We start from the raw sequence: 19,131 nt of genomic DNA, 5'->3' as shown, positions 1-19,131 counted from the left end.
GTTTAAAGAATAGTTTTTATATGAGTGCTCAGTGAGTTGCAAGTTGATAAAATGGAAATACTCTTCCAACTTTTTAGAATAGGTTTTGCAAACAACAACAACAACCTCTTTAATCCCTTTTGCATACATTTTCCTCCTAAGGCTGTAAAATTTAAGATTTATGAGTTTGGATTGTGACCTGAAATGGAGGGGAATTTTCTACAAAACCAGTGCTCAACAGTTAGAGTTTAAAAGTTCAATTACTTCTTCCTCAAGAAAAATTTGCCAATTTGACACAAATAACAATTTAAAATTCATTGTTAAAATTTAAATTGTTAAAAATTAGAGGCCTCGGTTTTAGATGGTACCCACTCATGCACCATAGTTTTAAGCATGAGAATTTTGCAAACATTGAAATATTAGACACATATGTAGGAGTTTTCAGTGGTGGGTTCTCAATGAGAATGTAATTTAATGAAAGGGAAATTCGTGTGTCTGTGTATATATTGATAGATAGATAGATATAGATGTAGGTTTTCCGAGAAAAATAGGAATTTCTTAAAACACTGCATATTGAGATAGTATTTTGATTTTAAGTATATTTCTCCTGGATCCTGTTGTGTTATAGTGTCTTTCATTTGTGAGGCTGCAGTATACTTTTCTGTTATTACTCATAAGTTTTGAGACCAGGGCTTAGGATACCCTGTGACCCTCAAATTTAACACTTTGTCTGATTAGGCTTTAAATGACAGTGGTTTGCCTACGGGCTAATACATATGTAGCAGTACTTTAAAGGTATAAACCAGAAAAAAAGTTCCCATATGTGACAATAACTAAACTAGTTGAGCTAAACCCATTATTCTATGAGACGAGAAAATGAACCTTACTTCATTTCAGCTGGAGAATGTAGGAAGAACTTACCTGGTGCCAGAAAACATTAGTAAGCAGAGACCTGAAAACTATTAAAGTTTATTTTAAGAATGTGTTGCCAGAGATCTAATAAATTTACTTGTTGCTGCAGGCCATGCATGTATTAAGTCTTACTAATCCAGGTGGTGGGTTTTTTCTTCAGAGAGATGTGCAGGGTGTGGATCTTTAGGAAAAATGCTTTAGGTAATAGAGGCATTGTTTATTGATAGATATGACAGCTTGAGTTGTATGTTTGGATTTTTTCTCTTACTACTCACAGGGCAATTTAAATTAATTTTCTCATGCAAAGTGTGTGACTACACAAAATGCTAATTAGTGTACCGACAACATGGAAATGACTTTACAGTAACAGAATAATTCTTCTAAACCAAATAGATCTTTTTGTTGCTATTTTTAAATATTCCTAAGATTACTTTTAAAGTGTTTAAATTTACAGGTTCCCCAAATTACAGTTCAAGACCAGTTGTGTCTTTGACTTTTCTCAGGACCCTTCTTTGACATCACTGGACTTTAGTTACCCATCTAGACTGGTGGGTTGCACACACTCCCATTCTTCAATGGAGTGGATCAAATCTTCCCAGAGGGTGATCCAGCTGTTCATAAAAGATGTACTTGCAGTTCCTGAAGAGGTAGTTCTTTCCCCTCACTGTGCCTAGACAGCTAGCTTAAATTAAAGATATATCTTTTACATGATAACATTAGATTATATGAATACTATCTTCAAGTAGGATCTCTTGTAGGATCTCTAAAGCAGATTTGTTGTCTTCATCTTTTGTGGAACAGGACCCAGTTGATTGTTCATGTGCACTGGGACCTAAGCAAAAACATACTGTGTTTTGCCAGTAGTGGTTTTTCACTGGAACTATTGAATTTGTCTGCTCTGAATTTTTTTCTGCTCAGAAGCAGTGGTCATCCTGCAGAGCAATTGCTTTGCTTACAGCATGGAATCCCAAAACAGAAAGTGGATCTTTTGGATTCCCTTGAAATCAGTTACAAAGCTAAGCACTTAACACCTGTAAAGGTTTTCCGTCACACACAGCGCTCCAGTATCTTTTTTTGATGATTCAAATTGGGTTTCTCTTTATCCGCTTTGCTCTTTCCTTTGGAAGCTCATAGTCTCTTAGTGCAGCCAACAGACTGAAGGTATTCTGGATTTTGGGGAATTAATTTGTACTGAGCTGATTTAAACTGAAATTAATTTAAAGCCATGGAATGAAATGGCTGAAGAGGCAGTGCATTTTGCTTCCACAGTTTTTGTTAATGAAAATCAGATTAATCTCTTAATCGGAATCTGGTTAATCTCCTGCAGAACTGGACATAGACTTGAATTGGGAATTCCTTAAATTAACCCAGTGTGAATCTCCAGACTGTGCTTGGAGACATCCTTAGTTACGCTTAGTTGAATTTTACGAAGATCCAAATTTAATATGCACCAGCTAACCTTTACATTCACGTCTCGTCTCTCACTTCCCCTTCTCTTTTTGTAACAAAGCAACTACACAGTATTCTTCAGATATTTCTTCTGCTATGTGACTTCAAGCATTTATTAAGACTGAGCCCAGGCAAATGTGGCCATTCCAACTTGATTCTTGGGGGTAGACATAAAACAAAAATAAAAAAAGAGTTACAGAAACTACTGAAAGACGGAAACTGTCTGCAGTTCATCGGATACCAGCAATTACACTCCAGGCAAGCTAAGTCCATAATGCTGGGAAGTGTGTGTTTTCTCATGAGAAGTCAGAGAAAGCATTGTTTTAGTCCCTAATCACCAGGGGCTAGTTTAGGGGGTTGGTTTTGGCTATTCTGCAAATATACTGAGTTACAGTGGCAGACAGAGTGCAGGAGAGTGCAGAGTTCAGCGAGTTATTTTAGTAATTGGAGTCTATGATAGTACATTTGAAAGACACTTACAAAGGTGAAGCATTTTAATGGGTTTCTAATTGGATAAAATCATTAGGTTAGCTTATGCACTGTTGAAGTAAATTCAGAACATTGTAGTGGCATATTTTATGTGCTGGTTTTACTTAGACAATTCACTTCTGCAATTTCCATATGAAATTACATCAGTTTTATAGGATATTCCTTTTCTGATAGTCATGGCAGAGGGAATAGCCTATGATCATTGAATCATAGATTAGTTTGTGTTGGAAGGGACCTTTAAAGGTCATCTAGTCCAATGATGTGCTGCCCTAATACATTGAATACAGAACATTTATTATCTATTTTATTGCTGGGTTTTTTTTAATAGTTTAGCAAAAAAAAAAAATTAATTTGCCTTTTTGACCTGGAGCTGGAATGTACTTGGGATCATGACACAGTATGCCAAATCAGAGTTGTTGAAACTATGTGACTTGAACTGAACATACAATATCTATAGATTTATTCTGACTAGCAGAATCACCTAAAATTATGTGTGCCTCCTGTAGTCTGGTAAAAACAGGTTTATACTTACCACGAATGTCTAACAAATAGTGTGGGGAAGTGGAAAGTGCTAAGGTTTACGGGATGCTTCATGGCTAAACGGGGAATCATGATGCTGGGGGCTAAGATTTTGACATTTCATGTAAGATTTTACTTCTAGTAAAACTGTTGAGGTAACTTTATCCTGGTGCATATTAACTGAGTCGGCCTGGCATAGAAAGAGGCTAATCAGAGAAAAAAAACGGAACAGATGTCTAAAAAGTGGACAATTCCCTTTTCTTCCCTCTCTCTGTGTCTTTGAACTCAAGTTCAGGAGTGGGTTTACTTTTTTGGATGCTTCATTTAGCTACTGCAATGAGGAGATCCATAGCAAAGAGAAGGACAGAGTTGTGCCAACTTAAGTAACCTTGTCTGAATGAGGCACCCAGTAGGGTCAAATATTTTGAAACAAGGAAGAAAAACTGTAGCTCTTGCAGACATGCAAACAAATCAGCAAGTATTGCATTACCATACAATGATTTCTGATCTGTTAATATGTCACAGTTCCTCTGGTTCTCCTTATTAACATCCTTTTGCAAGTCAGTTTAGAAAGCAAAATAAGAAGAGGAAAGAGAAAAGACCAATAGTAAACAATTTGTAGAAACTCTTCCTAGTTTTATTTAGTGGTTGTTTTTTCCTCTATCTTTCTTGTGTTTGATATATGTTCTTTGTTCTGGAAGAATTTATGAGTTTCCCCATTAAACAACCTCACCTAATGACTAAGGAGAGCAGATATGTTGTACCATGAAGCTCTTAGAGGTCAAAGATAGCTGTGTTTGTACAGACATATCTTGTGGACACAAGGAGTCTGTATGGCTATGGTTATATAGGTAGGCACTCTTTTGCTGATCCATCTCTGATTTATGCCATGGATACTTTGTAGGGAAGCCAATATCTGCATCAAGATGTATCAGTTTCTTTTGTATCAATAAGTGAATACTGTGGTGTAGTTATATGCTTTTATTTAGGAATTAGGGTCTGGGGTAGTTCCTAGGGACAGCAAAGCTGCAATCAGACTTTCTTTATGGAAGGGCCACTTTTTATGGCCTCTCAGGTCACCAGTGCTAAAGAGACATGAATTATTTTTTATACTGTTTTCACATAGCTCCATGATCTGGCAGAAAACTGGAACTGATTCTTTCCTTCTCTGGGCTCTTTGCATCATGACAGAAGGTTCTGACAATCTAATCCGTATTTTTTCATGGTGGTTTTATAACTTTAAGATATCTGAGCAGCATGGTTGGAAAGATAAATGCTTAGATGGCAATATTAATATTAGTATTTTTCCCTTTAAGCAGTTTACTGACCCCTCCTTTTTTATTCATGTTGTGTAACTGAAACTGGTTTTTCCAGATGACTTGATCTTTTTAGGAATTTCTTGTTTGATGACCTGTGCAAAAAGAATACATCACTGTTTTCTGACTGGTGAACAATTTGCTGACAGGACTCCTATAAAGACCAATTCCAAGTTACATCCATCTTTGACTTGTCATATTCAGGCATATCTTCTCAGAAAGTTTTGTCCTCAAAAGCCTCAGTCAGTCATGAAATCATTTTGTGACTCACCCTACTCTAGATCCTTAATTTTAGCTCTTTAAAAAGTTTTTAAATGCCTTACAACTCTTGCCAACTTGTTTATTATAAATATCTCTCTGCACCACATCCTGTCTAGCATCTTCTGATTTAGTACTGCTGCACTCTGATCTCTGGCAGAGTTCGAGAAACAAGTTTTCGTGCCTCATTATAGCAACATCTTGCCAACCACATCTCATTGATATATAAACAAAGTTACTTTGGATTTACCTTGTTCTAACACAGCCCTCCTTCCTTTTACTTAGTTTTAAAAGTAGTGGCTTCCCTCTCTGGACTTCTGATGCATTTATATTGCAAGCACTTGCCTGGAAGAGGAACAAAAGCAAAACTGGCACTAGGGTATAATAGCTTAATTACTTGCCCAACAACTAAATGTTTGACTGTGGCCAAGGGAAGTGCTAGTGAGCAATGCACAATTCATCTGCCTGTAAAAATATTATTGTAGGGTAGGCAATTAATAGTGAATCAATTAAAGTAGCATGAGCAATTTTATTTCTGAAATTTTATAATTTCTAAAAGCTATACTCTTAATATTCTTTACAGATGTTATGTTTATGTGGTGCTTGGTTCTACTATGTTGTAGCAGTTTCATCTAGGTCAGGCATGGGGGAATTCATCTTACCAAGGATTTGGTGGCTATAATAAAAGTGTCTACAACACAAAGGGTCATAACGAGCATTTTTAAAAGCTGCTGAGGAAAAATGCATGTATTTCTGCATATTTTGAGGCACAAATAATCGCATTCAAAAATAGATACCTAAATTAAGTTATGGTCTTACAAAATGCCTCTTTCTTTCTTGGTTCTAGTTAGGATTTCCAGCCCAAAAATAAATCCCTGAAATTAGGTAAGGTGTATCATATGTTTTCTGCTCTATTGTGCCAGAGGTCTGTAATAATAACAATCACCATCGTCATTATCACCATCATCATCATCCAGCAGTTTTATTCTTTGGGGACAGTAGACAATAAAAGGGCTTTTGTAAGTCAGAAAACATGTTCTCTGAACACCAGAAAAGCACAAAGTGAAGACAGGGATCTAAAATATCTCTATTCTTTTCTTAAAATTCTAAATGTGATGGGTTTAGTACTGTGCATTCTGAAAGTTGAACAATATATATTTCAGAGACAGAAATACATCTGTAAAAATGGAGGCTTGCTTAGAAATATAATTTTTTGTTTTGTTGTTGGTTTTCTTGTATTCTTAGAGAAAATAGAAAGAAACTGCTGAAAGAAAGAAATAGGTAGAATGAAGACAATGTTAAATCTTTTATATTGCCTTTCTTGTGCTTTTTTTCTTCCTAAATTTCATTTGTAAGAGACCTGTGTGTAAGATGTAGATTGTGTGCCTGTGTCCACAACACATTTAAACCTTGAGTTCTTTGCATAAGATTTTCTTTTGCTTTCTATCCTCTGGTTGGAATGTCTTTTGTCTAAAAGGGTGCAAACTCTGATAGAAGATTTTCCTTCGTCTGGGAGGTTTCCAATATCTGACATTCTCATTTCTAGCAAACTCATGTAACAGTATTTTTTCTCACTGATGTTACTAATTGGTTCTCTCTCATCTGTTTCACAGTTTTCATTCTTTTTTTATCCTTCTGTCAAATTACAGTTGAATTGGGTAGTGTGTTCAAGGGTGGCACACAAATGGCTTTTCTCACTAGATTAGAGAACAGGATGTATTCTGTTGCATTTGTCCCCAGAAACTAGTGGGAAGATATAACATGGCTAACCAACTGTAAGTGCTGGTATAGTTACTGCTGTAACACTATAGTTGCTGGTTCTCTTGTGCTCATTACAGTTTTTGGTATGTGTTTTTGTAGCCTCCCCCTTTATCAGTAATAATAGAGATCAAAAGAGCAGAAAGAAGCAGGGTGAGGAGTTCAGGGAGATACTCCAGTAACCATTTCTTTCCTTTCGTTTACACAGTACCATTGCCTTTATGTGAGATTGCTCAACTGTAGTTCTTGGTTTTTCCTAGTAGACAGGTCAATAAAGAAATGTGGAGGTTTATCTTTGAAGCAGAGTGAAAGAATATGGAATGGCTGCCTAATTTTTCAAGAATGGAAGAGACTGGAGGGGGTAAACCAACCTTCATTTGTCTCTTCCTCCAGTAGTTAAGCCGTGAATTAATTGAAATTAATGGATATGTTTCTCTACTATTCAGAGGAATTACTTTATTCACTGCCTTGTATACAGACGTGTTAACTTCTAAAGAAGTATTAATTTTCTTGCACATTTTATACAGTTATTACCTGAGCAAACCTTGTTCTGTAGCAGCACCTTGTGGGAAGGAAATTAGACTACAGTCTTTCACATGAGACAACATTCCCAGAAGACAGTTGCTGAGTGAGCATCTGCCATCAGTGAGCTGAACAGCTTATTTTATTATTGCTATAGAAAGTAGAGGATTATTCTGAGTAAAAAAACCCTATCCAATAGGATGATATACAGAATTTAATTTGTCATGCCTTTTTATCTGTGGCATCCAGAATCCCTACATTGACAAGAAATGCCTTTTTACTGTGGATAATCAGTGAACAGGTGGAGGTAAACTGTCCATGAGAAAGTAAAGCTATACTGTATTTTATCAGAAATGCGTCAATCTGAGATATTCAATCTGTTGTTCAAATACTTGGTTTACAGTCAATGAAATGGGTACTAGCTCTTTTCTATTAACTTGCCAACTAAAAAAAAAAAAGTAGCATTTTTAACTGGACCATCTGTTTACATTTTTTGTTTCTGGATTGCTTTCTTGGACTTAAGAAAAACTTCATAAAGCCTGTAATTTCAATATGTATTTCCTCTTGCTTTGCAGTTATACAAATACCATTAATTGTAGACACAACAGCTTTATTTCTGCTGCAAGTGAGAAATTAGGCTAAGGCATATTCAGCTTTTAGGGTGGTGCTTAGCGTTTTGGGGCTGGAGTTCAATGACTTCCATATTATTCCCTCCAAAACTTGGAGAGATGCTTCCTGTATTCCTGCGTTGCCATGTGTTCAAAAAGGGAACCTACTTCTGTGGATAAATATATATAGACATTTTTGTTTGAGGAGGACTGTGAACTTTCTCTCAATTATTGTATGAGGAAATAGTCTTCAAGGCAGACACAGACTTGGTCCATTTTAACAGCCATGTCCCTATCTGAGTGTACTACAGACTCTCTTGTGCTTTGCATTCCCAGTAAGAATGAGTGCACGGAAACCATCCATGTTCAGTGAAACTGCAGGGAAGCTGTTTTGCTACTGCTACAGTACCTTGGAGAGGATCCCTGGAGTCTGTTTTCTTCACTAGGAGTGTGTTGCTACAGTTATCTGTGTGTAAAAAGAACTGAGGGTGTCTTTTGGTGCATTTAAAATTGACTCTCAAAACACATTTCAGCAACTTAGTTCATCATATTGCAGAGATAGGTCATTGCAAAATAGTTTAAGATAATTCCAATAAGCATTTGTATCTCTCTAACTCTTCTCAGAAGGCACAGGCAATCATACTCTAGTGGGTTTCTGTGGCTGGGTTTTGGTAGCGGGGCATACTAAAGGGGTGGCTTCTGTTAGAAGCTGCTAGAAGCTTCCCCTGTCCCATGGAACCAATGCCAGCTGGCTCCAGGACAGACTTCCTACCACTGGCCAAGGCCAAGCCAATCAGGAGCAATAGTAATGCTAATAGTGATAACATATTTAAGAACAGAAGATTCTTGCGCAGAAGAAATTCCAGTCAGGGAAGAGCGAAGTGAGAACATGGGAACAACAATGTAGACACCAAGGTCAGTGCAGAAGGAGCAGGAGGTGCTCCAGGTGCCAGAGCTGAGGCCCTGCAGCCCGTGGTGCAGACCATGGTGGAGCAGCTGTGCCCCTGCAGCCCATGGAGGACCATCGGGGTGCAGAGACCCACCTGCAGCCCATGGAGAAGCCCACGCTGGAGCAGGTGGATAACCAAAGGAGGTTGTGAACCTGTGGGAGGCCCAAGATGTATCAGGGTCCTACCAGAGACCTGCAGCCCGTGGAGAGGGAAACCCACACTGGAGCAGGTTTTTCCCGGGTAAGACTTGTGGACCCTGTGGGAGACCCACATCGGTACAGCTCATTTGTGAAGGACTGCACTGCCTGGAGGAGTGACCCACAGGACAGCAGTTTGAGAGGAACTCCTGCCCGAGGGATGGACTCACGTTGGAGAGGTCCATCAAGGACTGTCTCCCATGGGAGCAGGGGAAGGACTCCTCTCCCTGAGCAGCTGCAGAAAGAACAACTGACCGTAACCCCCATTCCCCATCCCCCTACACTGCTGGGGGCAGGGAGGGAGAACATGGAAGGAAGGAGGGGTGGGGGGAAGGTGCTTTTAAGACTGTTTTATTTCTCACTCTTTGGCTCTTATCCTATTAGTAATAAATTTAAGTACTATCCCCACTTTGAATCTGTTTTACCCATGAAGGTAATCAGTCACTGACTTCTCCCAGCTCTTATCTCTACTCAGGAATCCTTAGCTGTTTTTTTTTTTTCTCTCTTCTCCATCCAGTTGCAAAGGGAGAGTGAGAGAGTGGCTTTACCAGCTACCCTTGTTCCCAACCAGGGTCAACCCACTACATATACTTAACCCAACAAGCATTTAAGCTTAGGAGGGCCTTAACATAGCTATAAACTGTGGTGTGCATCGGGGATACTTAATCTTGTTGAAGATGTGAATGCTGTTCCTAAAACCATACAGAGCTGATGCATGAATTCTAAACCAAGAAGAGGAGAAATTGTTAGATTTAGTGAATAAAATATCAGGTTTTTAGACTGCATAGGTAAAATCAGTCTAAAAGGTGATAGATACTGTCTCCACTCTCAGAATGCTAAGGGTCTTTCAGTGCTTCTGGCAGCCTGATGGTATCAGGGAAGTTCTGCATGATGTCCTACATTGTGTGTTATTTGTAAATACCAATACAGTTTTGCAGCAACCTTGTGCATCCACAATATTTTTAGTTTCTAAAATAGACACTCCAAATATGTTTTGATTAATTCTTGATTGTTTTTGCTTGAAAAATAAGAAAATTAGGATACTATGCATCTAAGATAAAATTTATTCCTATGTGTACCATGGTTGAGTTCTTTACTTATTTCTTAGTTTTAAATCTTTAAAACCTTTGGATTGTGATCTCCAGATCACAACTTACCCAGAGTACAAGGTTTCTTTTGTTAAAGACAAAGCAGTCTTTAACAAAAAAGAAAAGTTATAATTGTATCATTATAATTTTGTTTTGCAGGAGGCAATAAGCTGAAGAATCAACATTTTCGCCTAAACTGGGCATGGATCTCCTTAGAAAAGGAGTATTACTTAGTAAATGAAGACGCCAAATATCTTGATGTTGTTCTTAAACGGAGAGGTTACCTGGGAGAAACGTCTTTTATAAGTAAGTTCAATTCTAACTTTATCAATTGCTTCTCTAAATCACTGTCCAGCTAGTTGATAAAATCTGTCAATACAACTACATCCTATTACTGGTGTTTCATGCTAAGCAAACTATATTCAAAGCAATATGTTTATTTATTAAAGCAATTATCTTTTGTTATGCTAAGTATATGATTTATTTAGTTATATGTTTTCCCTTTTGGTTGGGTTTTTTTTTGTCTTCTGCAATTAATTTTTGACTAAACAACCCAGACAGTCCTTCTTTCTTTGATCTGTTGATACCACTCATTATTTATTTCACAGAATACAGTTTCTGTCCAGATTTTTTTTTAGCCTGTAATGATAAAATACAGTTGTAGCAATTGGAAAGACAAAAATAAACAGGAAGACTATTGTCAGCTGGTCTGACCAGCAGCTACGAGCATTAGCCTCTTCAGTCAGTGTTGGCAGTCATTTGAGGCTGATGCAGGAGGTGTTGAAAACTGTTTGCAGTGTCTGGGGAGCAAAGAGGTGAAAAAAAGATTGTGTTATCACATTCTGCAACCTCACACCTGTTTCTAGCTTCTGGATCTGTTCCCATCCTCTGACGCATTTGCACCAGAGAATACTATCCTTGTACAATTTCACGTTGAAACCTATGGTGAGCTTACACTGCTTAGAAAAAGCACTCAATTTAAAGCTGTTTTTGCAGATATATGTAAACATCTACCTGACATGGAGCACAAACTCATGCTTAGAAATCAGGTTTCTGTTTAAGTCTCTTTCTGAATAAGAATCTGAGTTTCAGGTAGTGAGATGTAGTTGGGACACCTATTTTTGGCATGAGATTTAAGGGATATGGGCCTTAGCTGACTGGATCTAACTTAAAAGCCTCTGTTTTGAGTAGTGAACTAACTTTGATAATACGTTTCTTCTAAAGAAAGAAAAGGAATGGAAGAGATAAATGAAATACAAAGTTAAGGATGAGTGGTTTAAATTAATTACTGCTACTGAATAACAGATACTGATGTGACATGATTCTTCAGATAGAGTGCTTACAAAATTTTCTACCTACAGATTCAAGGTCAGTTTCTGAATTGAGCTGCCTAAAAATCCAGCAAGACCAGTTTGAATAACTTGCCTCTGACTACTTAATCCTGCAAATGGAATTACAGAGTTGTAAAGAGCATAAAAGATGTTGGTCAAGATAGTTACTGGTCTTTCTGGTCCATGTGCAATGCCAAAGTGGCTGAAGGGTTATAGGTTATACAAAATATTGGCTATGAGTTAGGAGGAGGCACAAGCCTGAGGCAAGAAAGGCCAGGGTTGTAGGGACAGGTGACATGTTTCAATGCATTATACAATACAGGTGGAAGAAACAGTCAGAGAAGGGAGGTTTTAAGTTTCTTTTCTAAAAACCTGAGAAAGGCCTTTAAGATTTAAGTGGTATCGTGGGATTTAAACAAGGCCACATGCATGAGTTGGAGATAGTTCTGAAATGCTGTCTGATTTCCATGAAGGCCTGTAAGACAGCCTTAAACTGGGGTGAAATGCCAATGAAAAGCTGTTTTAGAGAGATCTGAGTCCAAGGCTGAAAGGCCTGTGCTATTTCTGTGGATTGAGTCATTTTATCCCATGGCCTTGCAATTTCAACTTCACTTGAATTTAATGATTATCATTATTCAAACACTGAAATAAAAGGATAACAGTTTTAAAAAATTCTTATTTCAGTGGCAATGAGAACAATGGCTCAGATTTTACGTCTTCTTTCATCTTTATTCAATATGCTATACCCTTTTTTGTCTTTGTATTTTCCTTAGCTTTCCCTTTAACAACTGAACTTTTCAGGAGTGTCTTTATTTTTTCCAAGAGAAATACATATTTTCTAGGGTTTCAGGCAGCATGTTATTTAGATATTCTGGAGCAGAAGAGAACCCAGAATGCTAAAAGGGGTCGTTGTCCCTTTTGGGCATCTATAGTTGAATCATGGGGAAATTGAAACTTGTCTGTAACCCCAGAGAATGTAGAATTCTTCTAGTAAGTAGTTTTGCTTTGGCTAATTCTGTCCAAACTGCTTTTCATAATGTTAACTGATGTGCTTGCCCCTCTGTGTGTGACACCCAATATAAAATTAATCAAGAGTAATGGATTTGGCTTGGACATCCTCTGGTTGTAAAAAGTATATTTTTCTAAATCTTCTTTTTTAAAGATGACATAACAGGAGAAAAATTACCGGTGATGTTTCTAATGACCTGAATTTCTGATTTTGACAGGTATTAGCACCAAAGATGGTACGGCCAGGAAAGATAAAGACTTCAGAGGAAAAGCCCAGAAGCAAGTGCAGTTTAATCCTGGTCAAACCTTAGCTACGTGGCGAGTACGGATTTTGAGTGATGGTGAACATGAACAGTCTGAATCCTTTCAAATTGTTCTTTCTGAGCCTGTCATGGCAATTCTGGAATTTCCTGCTGCATCCACAGTGGAAATTATTGACCCAGGAGATGGTAAGAACTTTTCCAGAACTGTACTGCCAATATGTGCATATACCAAAAGATAAACTGGAGGGCAAATGTTATGAATAACAGTGGATAGTAAAGGTTACCTTTCTCCACAATATTTCTGAAGACAGACTTGGGCATCGGGTAGGCATTTGCCCTCTACCTCTTTAAATACTTCATGAATAGCTAACTCAGGTAGCATGTTTTTATGAAATACCTATTTTTTTTTTATGATACAGTATTTCTAGGGTTTTTTTGTTTGTTTGTTTTCATTTGAGGTATAACAGGTTTTCCATTAAATATGTTTGCAAATAAAATGTATCTGCACAGGTGACTGGAGGCTGACTTGATTTACTCTGTCATGATAATTCGTGTGGCAGAGCATGGTACAGGAAAGTCTAGCCAGAGCTTATCTGACATCCGTATTTAGTCACTGATAAGAGTAGAGTTTAACTTGAAAAGCAGTATGTATGACACAGAAATTATTGGAAAATGTGTTAAATCTCTTTATATTTTCTATGAGCAGTGAGATAGCACAACTCAGGATAATCATCTGAGTCTTCTTAATGCTGAGAATCAGTATTTTCTGTTTCTTATGTTAAGGTAAAATTTTTACAGTCCCAGAGAATTTGTAGTAATTATACATAAAGTGAAGTTACATAGGAGAAAATCAAATTCACAGCTGCAAATCAAGGCATATTTACAGGAAAAATAAAGAAAGTACTGGGAAGGACTGGATTTCCTAACAATATTTTATAACACAGGGTGTATCAAGTTCAAATGCTTACTGAATAGGAACCATCAAAAGTTTTATTCTACTACCAGTGATAAAGATTTTGAAATTCATTGATTTGAATGGTGTAGTTTTAGGATCAAAATAGTGAGCTTGTTTGGAAAGCTGCACCAGCCTCTTGGTGTATGGGACATGAGTTAACGTTTTATTACAAATATAAATTGCATACAGATGTGTTTTCTTATACCAACTGAGATGGTGTAGCTCTTTCTCCTCTGAGCTTTTATGTTATTTTTAAGGTCTGTTAAAATTTAGAGTACCATTTTACTCCTAGTTGAATAATTATGAGAGAGAGAGAGAGGACACCAAACAAATCAGATTCCTGCATTTTTTGGAAGGACAGAGTTTTCCATCTTGTCAGCTAAATTCTAAAGGGAGAAATGGAAGGAAAAAATTGAGATCTTTTGTAGTGTTACCTTTTGTTTTACTTTTAAAGAGAAAGGTAGGGATTTGGGGTTTTTCACACTAAATTTTTAACTTGCTGGAATAATGTATGTGTCTAGATCCTACCAAACCTATATTATGTTTTATGGCAGGCTTTTGACCTTAAGTCATGCTAGTAGTATTTTCCAGCTAGAGAAATAAAACCTGGGACATGTTTGCAAAGAAATCACCTGATAATTTTCAGAACACTGTTTGCCACAGTGCTCTGAAATATTTAAAAGCTTTGCTTTGTGCAGTCAGCTGATACCACTTGATTTGATATTATACAGAATTATATTCTGTCTGGGTTGCAGTCATACTAATGAAACTGTTAAAATGGTTTATAATTATATGCATAACTACCTTTTGTTCTTGAGTGTTTGAAAGAACAAGAACAAAATTGATCCTGAATCCCAATTACAGCATAAAGCTCAGCAATCTGTTTAAATGAGTATAAAATAATGAGGGAGTTTTAAATGCATTTTGGTGATTTTGTCTTCTGAAAAACCGATCTGATATGCTTTGGAATTAGACATTTCAGAGTGAGATTGCTCCCCAGACTTCACTGACCATGTTGGCTAGGTCTCCTTTGAGTAAAAATAGAGTGTAGACATGTAGCCAACTCAAATCAAATATCCAAGTCAGAGTAAGATATCAAGAGCTCAGCCTTGCTCCTCAATACCAAATGATTGTCATGGTTATCTTGATGCAGTAAGTTACATAATGGCCTTGGAGAACCACAGCCTGTGTGTGAGCTATGCTAGTGATACTTCTCTCATTAACAGTTAGTAATGAAATACCACAGAAATAATAAAAAGACAGACTTTGTGGACAAATTCTTCAAACTATCTTGCACCATTAACCCTAGATAAATAGTCACATTGGAGACCAATTAATAAGGACTTGTGAGTTCAGACCTAATGACCTGATTTTCTTGTCCATTTCTGAAACACTGAGAAACTCTTTCTTCTGTCACCCTTGAAGTTTTACTTACAATTTAGTAGCATTGCTGATAAGTATGACTTATTTGTTGCATTTCAGGATATTCCAAAATGCTCTTAGCTATTGTACAGATGATTTTATGAAGTGAAAAATCTACATAAACAAATGTACCTGTTTTTTGCAGAATCAACTGTCTTTATTCCTCAGTCCACCTATAGTATTGAAGAAGATGTTGGTGAATTGTTTATTCCAGTCAGAAGAAGTGGAGATGTGAGTCAGGAACTGATGGTTATCTGCTACACACAACAAGGTAATAGAATCTGCTATAAAATAATAAAAGGCAAAATTGGAAAAGAGACAGAAACTAAAAAATAATTATTCCATCTATTTTATAATAAAATTGTTTATAACTATTGGTTACCTTTTCATGTAAATATCTTCAGTCTCAACGGGAAATGTATTCATCACTACAATCTGTCTTAGAGTATTATTGAACACAGCTTAAAAATCATCATGTTTCAAATTTCTGCCATGAAGAGGTGAAGAGAATCTGTGTTCTTTATATTTTTGCAAGATTTTTATATACCGCCCCAGATATCTGGAAGTGATGAGAACCAAAAGCACTGCAGTAATTGCCCACAATATCTTTACTTGTTTCTATCTTGAAAAAAAATATATAAAATAATATTACTTAATTACCATGTTTCTCCTTCCTCTGACTCTCAGTCTCTTATTAATTATATGTGTGCAGGGCATGGGGGCTCTACTCCTGTGGTTTTATTATTATTTTTCATCTGGAGAGGTGAAGTAATATTTTGTGTTAAGAGATCTGGAGCCAAAATAATTTGTTTTCATCACATTCTATCAGTTCTAGTCCTCCAATATCTTCAATACAGGTAAAATATACTAAGGGAGTTAACTGGTAGTCCTCACAGGGGCTACTTTGTCAACCTGTGTCTGTTGTGATAGACTGAAAAGCTGCAAAGGAGTTTGAGGAGCCACATACTTGCATTGTATCATATACAGAAGTAGTTTGTCCATGGACCTCAGAAATGTAGCCTGGTCCAAGGTTTCAGCCCATCTTACCACAAAAAAGTAAACAGAAATTAAAAGATAGTGAAAACAAAATTCCACTTTTGTGAGGGGTTCTTTATAACCATGGTATGTATAGTGACTGTTTTCCTTTTATGCCACAGGAACAGCATCTGGCACAGCCCCAACTTCTGTGCTTTCTTACTCTGACTACATATCCAGACCTGAGGATCACAACAGCATTCTACGTTTTGACAAAGACGAACGAGAAAAAATGTGTCGCATTGTCATCATAGATGACTCCTTGTATGAAGAGGCTGAGACCTTTGATGTTTTGCTGAGCATGCCCATGGGTGGAAGAATTGGTGCAGAATTCGCAAGCACTCGTATTACCATTGTACCTGACAAGGATGATGGTAAGATATCATATAATAAAGTGATATTCCCAATTCAGGACATTTGAATTCCCATTCAAATCAGCGTGTAGAAAAAGGAATTCTGGATGGGTTTTTGAAAGTATTTAGTATTAATATCATATTGTTTGAGAAAATCACATGAGTAGTGATGTCACCCGGCATTGGCAGCCTTGTATGTATGATTCAGGCCCATTTTATTATGCTGCAAAGGGCCATACTAGAAGCCCTGATGGAGCAGAAGCCATCTAGCAGCTCCTAAGATTCAAACTATATTTCTTCTGATTTGATGCTGCATTTAAATTTTTGTCTACAGGTGTCCACATATGCTTCCTTTGTCTTTTTAACAAAGAAAATATTCAAGTGACAGTAATGTTGATTTAGAAATCCTCTCAGTAAGGAACTGCTGACAGAATTATGTCTTTTACTCAACTGGTTAATACTTTTGATATCTTGCATTGAAAGGGATATTTCTGATGGTGATTAGAGAAAGGTCTGTGACCAAGGCAGAGTAGAATCTGTATCATCCACTGCCTTCAAAAATACATGTAGATGTTATTGTGGCCTCAAGCCTTGCCTTCTGTGCCCCTAGCATGATATCTCTTTTTGTAGGAGTGGTAGCAAAAAGTTTTCCTGGTACAATTGCCCTCATTTATGCATGGAGTTTGGAGACTGAAATCTCAACTGTAAATTCTGTGAAAGGAATACTGATGGCTATTTTAGTCCTCTCTATGTGGCCATAAGCCATCTACTGTGACACCATCATGTTTCCTAAAGACTAATGCGAGGGATTACATACTACAGTACTCTTTGAAAGTCTGATGCCAAAGTAGACTACTATTATCAACACAGTGATTTCTCTCTAGTTAAGGATACAAAAGGCAACTCTTATAGGCAGGAAGTTCACACCCATCTAATTGCATCATAATACTGCCTGAAATTTCTCACCTGTAATCCTGTGACAGAGGTGACTTTGTTTTCTCTGTGGAGCATTTGGGTAATCATATAACATCAATGAATACAACACTTTGAAAAAACACTTCTTATAAAGTAACAGATTGAATGCAAGCTGAAATAGAAATCTTTATCTGTCTTTGCTATTGTAATAAATACGGATTTATTCATGTAGGATTTTTTTTACAACAATTTGATTTTTATGAATAATTTTGATGAATTCATGAACTTTACATTTTGTAAATAGCAGAGCATAGGATATTTCAACAGTAGCCATTAAGAAATATGCATCCATGAAGAAACTGATTACCCAAATTTTGAAGGTGTTCTGACTGCTTAAAATGTGTATGGAAAGTTTGAGATAGAGAGAATGAATCTCCAAGGCATTAGTTAACACAGATATCAGCTGAAATTAGAGCGTCTAACTTTAGTGGGAACCTCAGTACCCAGGAGGGAACACTGTTGTATATGTTTTTTGGCATTTAAATTAAGGTGTATATATATAATGGCTTATACAGTCATTTTAACAGAGATCTAGACTGATTCTGAATAAGAAATGATGAAAGTTGGCCAGTCACAACATAGTATAAAACAATAGTTTTATGTAAAAACTCCCACAAAATATTAGAGAAATTGACGAGAAATCTTCTATTTTAACATTCCCATTAGAAAACAGAAGTAATTTAGTTTTTATACTACTGTTCAGTTTTAAGGTCCTGCATTTATGAGCACAAGTTGCCTCAGTGCTACAAACTTTTATACACAAATTAATTTAACAAATAATAATCTTATGAGATTTATTAAAAAAACTGGGGAAGTGTTTGGGGACATTAGAACATTTTCATATGTAAAAACTGAAATATCTGTTTCTGTTGATAAGAGTAAATAATATCTGGGATATTGAAAGATAAGAGAGCTTTGAAGGATAGATTTGGATCCTTTTTTTACAAACATTCACTTATCTCTTTTGCACTCAGAATGTTGCATATGAGATATTTGAAATAATGTGACAGAACTCCTTTTTTTGCTTTTTGTACCAGTGAAAGTGCTTCCACAAAAAATTCCAGAGCATTCAAAAACTAACTGACAATTCACTTAACAATAAAATTTTCTACCACATACTTTTAGTTTGTGTAAAAACATAATGCATGGCAACAGAAAAGTCTATGTGTTTTGTTTCATCTGAGACCTGTTGCACTGCCTGTTCTATAAAAAGCAGAGTACAGACTACAGAGTAGGTAAATTATAAATTACATCTTGTATATTTATTTATAAATTCACACACATACACATATATATACATATACACACACAGAGATTTATGTAATGCGAGCAATTTAGCACCCTGAGTGTCGTGATTGAATTTTTGCATAACTAAGCAGAGGATTTCAAGCAGCATTGGTTATTATTGATTACAGTGCACAAAACTAAATTTAACAGGTTAAAGCAGTGTTCTTTGTGAAACAAGAAGAATTTTCTTTAGTTTTTAACAATAAAATTTAATTCAGAAGGTGCCTAACATAGAGGATAAAAGCTCTAGCTTTATATATTATATATAATATAGCCTATCATCTATAGTAATGTTATAATGCTAAAATCTGTAGTCCACTACTCTCTACTTCACATCTATTGATGTATTATTTTTCTCATTGTTTGTTTAAATTCATCTTCTACTTAACAAAGTTTCTTTGGACAAATCTCACAGCACGTCATTAAATTGTGATTTCTCCAGGTACTGTAACTGGAT

The 19,131-nt window shown here is 36.5% G+C and overlaps 1 protein-coding gene across 1 annotated transcript in view; it reads left to right on the top strand.

Moving 5' to 3' along the window:
- FREM2 (FRAS1 related extracellular matrix 2) overlaps positions 1–19,131 on the top strand; it is a 122,803-nt gene that overhangs the window by 55,644 nt on the left and 48,028 nt on the right. The window contains exons 3-6 of the mRNA XM_027729239.2: positions 10,205–10,351; positions 12,603–12,833; positions 15,170–15,295; positions 16,182–16,433. Coding sequence (XP_027585040.2) covers positions 10,205–10,351; positions 12,603–12,833; positions 15,170–15,295; positions 16,182–16,433 — 756 coding nt within the window. The remainder of the gene's footprint in view (positions 1–10,204; positions 10,352–12,602; positions 12,834–15,169; positions 15,296–16,181; positions 16,434–19,131) is intronic.

Source organism: Pipra filicauda, unplaced genomic scaffold (genome assembly GCF_003945595.2).
Source record: "Pipra filicauda isolate LSUMZ 115617 unplaced genomic scaffold, ASM394559v2 scaffold124_size2119055_pilon, whole genome shotgun sequence".
Taxonomy (NCBI): domain Eukaryota; kingdom Metazoa; phylum Chordata; class Aves; order Passeriformes; family Pipridae; genus Pipra; species Pipra filicauda.
This window is presented reverse-complemented; position numbering and strand designations above follow the sequence as displayed.